This window comes from Salmo salar, chromosome 12, assembly GCF_965601325.2.
Source record: "Salmo salar chromosome 12, fSalSal1, whole genome shotgun sequence".
Classification (NCBI taxonomy): Eukaryota; Metazoa; Chordata; class Actinopteri; order Salmoniformes; family Salmonidae; genus Salmo; species Salmo salar.
In genome coordinates, this window is record NC_138302.1 from 94,538,526 (window position 1) to 94,548,462 (window position 9,937).

At 48.0% G+C, this 9,937-nt stretch overlaps 1 protein-coding gene across 1 annotated transcript; it reads right to left on the reverse strand.

Moving 5' to 3' along the window:
- Window positions 1-37: 37 nt before the first annotated feature.
- LOC145859588 (LHFPL tetraspan subfamily member 5 protein-like) lies at window positions 38-9,676 on the reverse strand. Its single transcript, XM_082959572.1, has 4 exons — window positions 9,548-9,676; window positions 9,393-9,417; window positions 4,597-4,846; window positions 38-74 (listed from the first exon to the last, which is right to left on the reverse strand). The coding sequence occupies exons 1-4, from the start codon at window positions 9,674-9,676 to the stop codon at window positions 38-40; spliced, it is 441 nt and encodes a 146-aa protein (XP_082815698.1).
- Window positions 9,677-9,937: the final 261 nt, after the last annotated feature.

The following is a 9,937-nucleotide window of genomic DNA, read 5'->3' on the forward strand; positions in this document are numbered from 1 at the left end:
TTACTCCATCAACACCACTTCTGAGCCTTCAGTCATGTTAATGTTGTATGTAGTAGGTCCACCTCAGGCTGCCTCTGAAACAGAGAGGAAGAGAGAACTGTTACACAATGGGAGCATTCTCGTCCAGACATTTACATTTACGTCATTTAGCAGACGCTCTTATCCAGAGTGACTTACAAATTGGTGCATTCACCTTCTGATATCCAGTGGAACAACCACTTTACAATAGTACATCTATATCTTTTTTTTTTGGGGGGGGGGGGGTTAGAAGGATTACTTTATCCTATCCTAGGTATTCCTTAAAGAGGTGGGGTTTCAGGTGTCTCCGGAAGGTGGTGATTGACTCCGCTGTCCTGGCGTCGTGAGGGAGGTGGCCTCACTCGTTCCTCAACCAACAGTGAGGGCAGGCTGAGTTGTCATGCGATCTGATGCAAGACAATACTATTGGAGTGGTATTTGTGGTTATTACACACTAGTTAGTGGTATTCACAGGGAGGGTTTTGCCAGGGGGGGGGACATTACTTGGCATACCGCGCTCTAGCGACTCCTTGTGTCGTCCTGGTTAGGGGAGGGTTTTGCCAGGGGGGGGGGGGACATGGCACACAGCGCTCTAGCGGCTCCTTGTGTCGTCCTGGTTAGGGGAGGGTTTTGCCAGGGGGGGGGACATGGCACACAGCGCTCTAGCGGCTCCTTGTGGCGGGTCGTCAGTTGGACGTTCTTTCCTCCATTGGTGCGGCTGGCTTCCAGGTTAAGCAGGCAGGTGTTATGAAGCGCGGCTTGGCGGGTCATGTTTCGGAGGACGCATGACTCGACCTTCTCTCCAGAGCCCGTTGGGGAGTTGCAGCGATGAGACAAGATCGTAATTGGATATCAAGAAATTGGGGAGAAAAAGGTAAAAATATAACAAAAAAGTAAACGGTTGTATTTTTTGGGAACTTACTGTTGAGTTAGAATAATAGAATATTTCACAAATTAGAAATGTTAGTTGTGCACAGTCACTCAATTAGCCCATGTCAGCTAACATGTTTTAGATTGGTAAGTTAGTCTAGCAGCCAGCTATCATAACCTGTAGTAAAGCATGGTCCATTTACCGACCAGGATGTGGCCCATTGTGTAAAATTGCAGCAAACTTTAAAAAGGTTAAAAAAAAAATCTAAACCCTAGGACAAAATGTGTAGGGGGTAATGGATGTGGGTACACAGACCCAGGAGCCACTGCGGCCCCTCATGATGTATTTTGTGGCCCCCACCATCAGTTGCCCATACCTGGTGTAAATAAAGGGGAGGAGACTGGTTAAAGAATGATTTTTAAGCCTTGAGACAATTGAGACATGGATTGTGTATGTGTGTCATTCAGAGGGGGAATATGGACAAGATAAAAGATTGAAGTGCCTTTGAACAGGGTATGGTAGTAGGTGCCAGGCGCACCGGTTTGTGTCAAGAACTGCAACACTGCTGCTGGTTTTTCACACTCAACAGTTTCCGGTGTGTATCAAGAATGACCTACTACCCAAAGGACATCCAGCCAACTTGACAACTGTGGGAAGCATAGGAGTCAACATGAGCCAGCATCCCTGTGAAATGCTTTCAACACCTTGTAAAGTCAGTGCCCTGACAAACTGAGGCTGTTCTGAGGGCAAAGGGGGTGCAACTCAGTTTTAGGAAGCTGTTCCTAATATGTCACATTTCTATAAGGCCTATACTATGTTATATTCTCCCAATTAATACAGAGCCTTCAGAAAGTATTCACACCCCTTGACTTTTTCCACATTTTGTTGTTACAGCCTGAATGTAAAATTGATGGAGATTTTGTGTCATCGGCCTACAAACAATACCCCATAACGGCAAAGTGGAATTATATTTTTACAATGTTTAACAAATTAATTAAAAATGAAAAGCTGAATTGTCAATAAGTATTCAACCCCTTTGTCATGGCAGGTCTAATTAAGTTCAGGAGGAAAAATGTGCTTCACAAGTGGTTGGTTAATAACTTGGTTTTTGAATGACTACCTTGTCTCTGTACCCCACACATTCAATAATATGTAAGAGTCCCTCAGTCGAGCAGTACATTTCAAACACCTTTTCCACCACAAAGACCAGGGAGGTCAGACATTGAATATTGCTTTGAGTATGGTGTATCAATTCACCCAGTCACTACAAAGATAGAGGTGTCCTTCCTAACTCAGTTGCCGGAGAGGAAGGAAACGGCTCAGGGATTTCACCATGAGGCCAATGGTGACTTTAAAACTGTTACAGAGTTTAATGGCTGTGATAGGAGAAAACTGAGGATGGATCAACAACATTGTAGTTACTCCACAATACTAACCTAAACGACAGTGAAAAGAAGGAAGCCTGTACATAATAAAAAATATTCCAAAACATGCATCCTGCTTTCCACCAAACTGGGAGATGAATTCACCTTTCAGCAGGACAATAACCAAAAACACTAACCTTGACTAACCTCTACCCCTGCACGTTGACTCGGCACCGGCACCCCCTGTTTATAGCCTCCACATTGACTCGGTACTGGTACCCCCTGTTTATAGCCTCCACATTGACTCTGACCGTAACACCCTGTTTATAGCCTCCAGATTGACTCTGTACCGTAACACCCTGTTTATAGCCTCCACATTGACTCTGTACCGTAACACCCTGTTTATAGCCTCCACATTGACTCTGTACCGTAACACCCTGTTTATCGCCTCCACATTGACTCTGTACCGTAACACCCTGTTTATCGCCTCCACATTGACTCTGTACCGTAACACCCTGTTTATAGCCTCCACATTGACTCTGTACCGTAACACCCTGTTTATAGCCTCCACATTGACTCTGTACCGTAACACCCTGTTTATAGCCTCCACATTGACTCTGTACCGTAACACCCTGTTTATAGCCTCCACATTGACTCTGTACCGTAACACCCTGTTTATAGCCTCCACATTGACTCTGTACCGTAACACCCTGTTTATAGCCTCCACATTGACTCTGTACCGTAACACCCTGTTTATAGCCTCCACATTGACTCTGTACCGTAACACCCTGTATATAGCCTCGCTACTGTTATTTTATTGTTGCTCCTTAATTATGATTTTTTAAATATTTTCTTTAATTAAAACTGCATTGTTGGTTCAGGGCTTGTATTCAGCATTTCACTGTAAGGTCTACACCTGTTGTATTCGGCGCATGTGACAAAATGTGATTTGATTTGAACACAATGCCAAATATACACTGGAGTTGCTTACCAAGACGACATTGAATGTTTCTGAGTGGCCTAGTTACAGTTTTGACTTAAATCGGCTTAAATCTATGGCAACACTTAAATGGCTGTCTTGCAATGATCAGCAACCAACTTGACAGAAGTTGAAGAATTTAAAAAAGATTGTGTAAAGAGACTTACCCAGAAAGACTCACAGCTGTAATCGCTGCCAAAGGTGATTTTAACATGTATTGACTCAGGGGTGTGAATACTTATGGAAATTCAATTATTTATTTTTTTTAATCAATTTGCTAAAATGTCTAAAAACATGTTTTCACTTTGTCGTTATGGGGTATTGTGTGTTACTCCACAATACTATTGTGTGTTACTCCACAATACTAACCTAAATGACAGTGAAAAGAAGGAAGCCCTACATCATCAGTAGGGTAAAACTACCCTGTCTCACTTATCTTATTATAACAATCTTCTGATATTTGTAGTTCGACTGCAAAAAGACAACCTGGAATGCCATCAAAATCACAGTTGTGTCCAGTCCTCGCTAGACAAGCACTAAAAAAAGTCGGGCTGTAACACAATGTGCAATAATTCAAGGGGTATGAATACTTTCTGAAGGCACTGTGCCTCTCAACAACTCATGGTGTTTTGGAAAGTTGCTTTGCCTAAATGTATTTTTAATGGCGTGTTTGAAGTGGTCCCAGTTTCTCATTAGGCACTCAGTGATAGACCCTCTAGTGATCTGATTCCAGTACTAATGATGTAGACAACAGCTAGAGACTAATGTAGAACGCCTTGTTTTTGAGGAACATTCTGCTCACACACCATCAACATCACTTCTGGAAATGAGGATATAATAGACTTCATCTTTACACTCTCTCTCTCTCTCTATTCTCTCTCTCTCTCTCTCTCTATTCTCTCTCTCTCTATTCTCTCTCTCTCTTCTCTCTCTATTCTCTCTCTATTCTCTCTCTCTCTCTCTCTCTCTATTCTCTCTCTCTCTCTCTCTCTCTCTATTCTCTCTCTCTCTATTCTCTCTCTCTTCTCTCTCTATCTCTCTCTCTATTCTCTCTCTCTCTATTCTCTCTCTCTCGCTCTTCTCTCTATTCTCTCTCACTCTCTCTCTATTCTCTCTCTCTCCGCCACTGTTCTGCTTTCCAGTTTTTTTTAAAGTCTGAAGATCGAAGAGGGTTGAGGTACCCTTTTATAATTCAACTTTTCCACGTGTCTCCATCTCACCCTCTCTCACACCTTCCCAGTTCTTCCATACCTGTTTATTTCCCTTCCAACCTAAAAAGTTTCAGGCAGTAGTTGGCCATGCCTTCTCTTTGGGAGACAGGACAATCTCTTCCCTCCATACATTTCCTCCTCATCTCTCCATACCTTTTGTATTTTTCTTTCCCCTCCACCTGAAAGTTGTCAGGCAGTATTTGGTCCTGTTTGTTCCCCAGGGAGAACGCTAGGAAGGAGAGGATGAGAGAGTCCATGATGCTGATGATAGCCAGGATGTAGGCCCAGCACACCGTGCAGTTACCCAGGGTGTACTTATCTGTTCTCTGTCCACACATCCTCTTCACCTCCTCGCTGTCCCAGCCACCTGGGTAGATCATAGAGCCAATCACCATGCAGGTAGCTGGTGAGGGGGCAGGGCAGAGAGATTGACATGTTATACAACTTATCACCTTGCAGGTGGCGGAGGACGGGGAGGGACAAACAGACAGTTGAACAAGACCGACAGACACCCACACACAGAAGTGAGTGGTTGCTTGACAACTTGAGTCTGATGAGAAAAATAAACTTAATCCACTATTCACCCCTGAGCTCAGCCATCTCCCCAGCCCTCAGCCATCTCCCCAGCCATCTCCCCAGCCCACAGCAATCTCCCAAGCCCTCAGCCATCTCCCCAGCCATCTCCCCAGCCCTCAGCCATCTCCCCAGCCATCTCCCCAGCCCTCAGCCATCTCCCCAGCCCTCAGCCATCTCTCCAGCCCTCAGCCATCTCTCCAGCCCTCAGCCATCTCCCCAGCCCTCAGCCATCTCCCCAGCCCTCAGCCATCTCCCCAGCCCTCAGCCATCTCCCCAGCCCTCAGCCATCTCCCCAGCCCTCAGCCATCTCCCCAGCCCTCAGCCATCTCACCAGACCTCAGCCATCTCACCAGGCCTTAGCCATCTCACCAGCCCTCAGCCATCTCACCAGACAGCCTTTCTCACCAGCCCTCAGCCATCTCACCAGCCCTCAGCCATCTCACCAGCCCTTAACACGTGCTGCCATGTGTGATAGGATTAGATTACACCTTGAAACATTACATACACTCTCACTTTCTAACATGACACAGGGCCCAAGGCCACTCTCTTTCAAACCTGGAACACACACTAATGTTCTACCCTGGAACTGGAAACACACCCTCCCTCTCCCCTCGCACTGGAAACACACTCTCCCTCTCCCCTCTCACTGGAAACACACTCTCTCTCCCCTCACACTGGAAACACACTCTCCCTCTCCCCTCTCACTGGAAACACACTCTCTCTACCCTCGCACTGGAAACACACTCTCTCTCTACCCTGGCACTGGAAACACACTCTCCCTCTACCCTGGCACTGGAAACACACTCTCCCTCTCCCCTTTCACTGGAAACACACTCTCCCTCTCCCCTGGCACTGGAAACACACTCTCCCTCTACCCTGGCACTGGAAACACACTCTCCCTCTCCCCCGGCACTGGAAACACACTCTCCCTCTACCCTGGCACTGGAAACACACTCTCCCTCTCCCCTGGCACTGGCACTGGAAACACACTCTCCCTCTCCCCTCTCACTGGAAACACACTCTCCCTTTACCCTCTCACTGGAAACACACTCTCCCTCTACCCTGGCACTGGAAACACACTCTCCCTCTACCCTGGCACTGGAAACACACTCTCCCTCTACCCTGGCACTGGAAACACACTCTCCCTCTCCCCTCTCACTGGAAACACACACTCACTCTACCCTGGCACTGGAAACACACTCTCCCTCTACCCTGGCACTGGAAACACACTCTCCCTCTCCCCTCGCACTGGAAACACACTCTCCCTCTCCCCTCTCACTGGAAACAACACTCTCCCTCTCCCCTCTCACTGGAAACACACTCTCCCTCTACCCTGGCACTGGAAACACTCTCCTCTCTACCCTCGCACTGGAAACACTCTCTCTCTACCCTCACACTGGAAACACACTCTCCCTCTACCCTCGCACTGGAAACACACACTCTCCCTCTACCCTGGCACTGGAAACACACACTCTCTCTCTCTCTCAACCCTGGCACTGGAAACACACTCTCCCTCTACCCTGGCACGGGAAACACACTCTCTCTACCCTCTCACTGGAAACACTATCGCACTCTACCCTGGCACTGGAAACACACTCTCATTCTACCCTGGCACTGGAAACACACTCTCCCTCTACCCTGGCACTGGAAACACACTCTCTCAACCCTCACACTGGAAACACACTCTCCTTCTACCCTGGCACTGGAAACACACTCTCCCTCTACCCTGGCACGGGAAACACACTCTCTCTACCCTCTCACTGGAAACACTATCTCACTCTACCCTGGCACTGGAAACACACTCTCTCTACCTTCACACTGGAAACACACTCTCCCTCTACCCTCGCACTGGAAACACACTCTCTCTCTACCCTGGCACTGGAAACACACTCTCCCTCTACCCTGGCACTGGAAACACACTCTCCCTCTCCCGTGGCACTGGAAACACACTCTCCCTCTCCCGTGGCACTGGAAACACACTCTCCCTCTACCCTGGCACTGGAAACACACTCTCCCTCTCCCCCGGCACTGGAAACACACTCTCCCTCTACCCTGGCACTGGAAACACACTCTCCCTCTCCCCTGGCACTGGAAACACACTCTCCCTTTACCCTCTCACTAGAAACACACTCTCCCTCTACCCTGGCACTGGAAACACACTCTCCCTCTACCCTGGCACTGGAAACACACTCTCCCTCTACCCTGGCACTGGAAACACACTCTCCCTCTCCCCTCTCACTGGAAACACACACTCACTCTACCCTGGCACTGGAAACACACTCTCCCTCTACCCTGGCACTGGAAACACACTCTCCCTCTCCCCTCGCACTGGAAACACACTCTCCCTCTCCCCTCTCACTGGAAACACACTCTCCCTCTCCCCTCTCACTGGAAACACACTCTCCCTCTACCCTGGCACTGGAAACACTCTCTCTCTACCCTCGCACTGGAAACACTCTCTCTCTACCCTCGCACTGGAAACACACTCTCCCTCTACCCTGGCACTGGAAACACACTCTCCCTCTACCCTCGCACTGGAAACACACACTCTCCCTCTACCCTGGCACTGGAAACACACACTCACTCTCTCTCTCAACCCTGGCACTGGAAACACACTCTCCCTCTACCCTGGCACGGGAAACACACTCTCTCTACCCTCTCACTGGAAACACTATCGCACTCTACCCTGGCACTGGAAACACACTCTCATTCTACCCTGGCACTGGAAACACACTCTCCCTCTACCCTGGCACTGGAAACACACTCTCCCTCTACCCTGGCACTGGAAACACACTCTCTCAACCCTCACACTGGAAACACACTCTTCTTCTACCCTGGCACTGGAAACACACTCCCTCTACCCTGGCACGGGAAACACACTCTCTCTACCCTCTCACTGGAAACACTATCTCACTCTACCCTGGCACTGGAAACACACTCTCATTCTACCCTGGCACTGGAAACACACTCTCCCTCTACCCTGGCACTGGAAACACACTCTCCCTCTACCCTGGCACTGGAAACACACTCTCTCAACCCTCACACTGGAAACACACTCTCCTTCTACCCTGGCACTGGAAACACACTCTCTCTACCCTCACACTGGAAACACACTCTCCCTCTACCCTGGCACTGGAAACACACTCTCGCTCTACCCTCACACTGGAAACACACTCTCACTCTACCCTGGCACTGGAAACACACTCTCCCTCTACCCTGGCACTGGAAACACACTCTCTCAACCCTCACACTGGAAACACACTCTCCTTCTACCCTGGCACTGGAAACGCACTCTCTCTACCCTGGCACTGGAAACGCACTCTCTCTACCCTCACACTGGAAACACACTCTCTCTCTACCCTCACACTGGAAACACACTCTCACTCTACCCTGGCACTGGAAACACACTCTCACTCTACCCTGGCACTGGAAACACACTCTCACTCTACCCTGGCACTGGAAACACACTCTCACTCTACCCTGGCACTGGAAACACACTCTACCCTGGCACTGGAAACACACTCTCACTCTACCCTGGCACTGGAAAACACACACCCTGGCACTGGAACACACTCTCACTCTACCCTGGCACTGGACATGCTTGGCGTTTCCACTCGCTACCAAATATGGTAGTGAGAGGAAGCCCAGTGGCCGGCAGTGGGGAAGATGAAACGAGATGGATTTTGGCCGACATTCTGCACCTTTTCTCATCAATTAAACGTTTGATCTAAATACAGTTTTCTTTCTTAAAACTAGAATATGTTATGAACAGTGTGGACTAAGTTTTGTAGACTTTACCCTTTGCCAAAGTTTTAAAAAATAGTGTTGTTTAGAAGGAATGCAAAGGCGAATGTAGGTATTGCACATGCACACTGCACTGAGTAGGCGTTCCTAAACTAAAACATGCAAATATTTACTAGAATGTGCCAATAGGATCTTGCTAGCTTGTGTTTGGCTCTGCCCACCTTCTTGTTTGTTCTGCCCACTATTGACCAATTTGTTCCCATTGGAAACGACAGGCTGTGGTCTATCTTGGGTTAGTTATAAAACATCTTTGACATAGCTGTCCAGACCAAGAGTTTGTGACAAAACTAGCTACCCTCTTCATCTATGTAGCTGTCCTTGGTGCTGAAATGCTCAACTGAACAGCTCGTTCTGTTCATTTCTTCAACAACCCTGGAAAAGCTGTGCACTCAGTGACGTCAAAGGCATCTTTTCAGAAGTAGATAAAAGACTGAGAGTGAAGTTATGTTCACCACGTGCACAAATGGACCATGTTGCCATGGGGAAAAGCCTTTGCGCAGCATTCGGGACACGTTTATGCACACTGAAATACCACTGCCTGAATGTCAAAATCCCGAATGGCTACTGACCTGTATGAATGTCTAGGCTACTGACCTGTAGGAGCATAACGGATTAGGGTAAAGTTCCCCCTACAAGCATATCTTTGGTCAGCTGTGCATTTACCGCACTAACGGTTAGAGTTGTAATTAGGGAGGGGAATCTGATCCTAGATCTGTCTACTGACCTGTATGAACACCACCATCACCAAGATGGCGAAGCAGATAGTAAAAATGGTCCACAGGACGCCCACTGCACGCGCGTTACGTACGTAGTTGGTGTGGTAGATTTTGGCTGCTTCCTGTGCGGGTAGCATGGCAACGATTGGAGGAATTATTGTTAGATATCTATGATGGCTGTCTTGATATCGTCTATGCTGAAGAAGAAAATTGCGCACTATAAGTTCACACACGGACGTAGAGTGAGAGAGAGGATTGCGTTTCTGTGAACAGGTTTGATTCTTTCAACCTACACTTCCTCGCACCATCACTTATAGATCTAGCCTATTCCTCCGTTTAGAATATTGGAGAGACGCACAGGTAACTAGAGAGAGTTGTATCTGCGTTGTCTCTTCTGT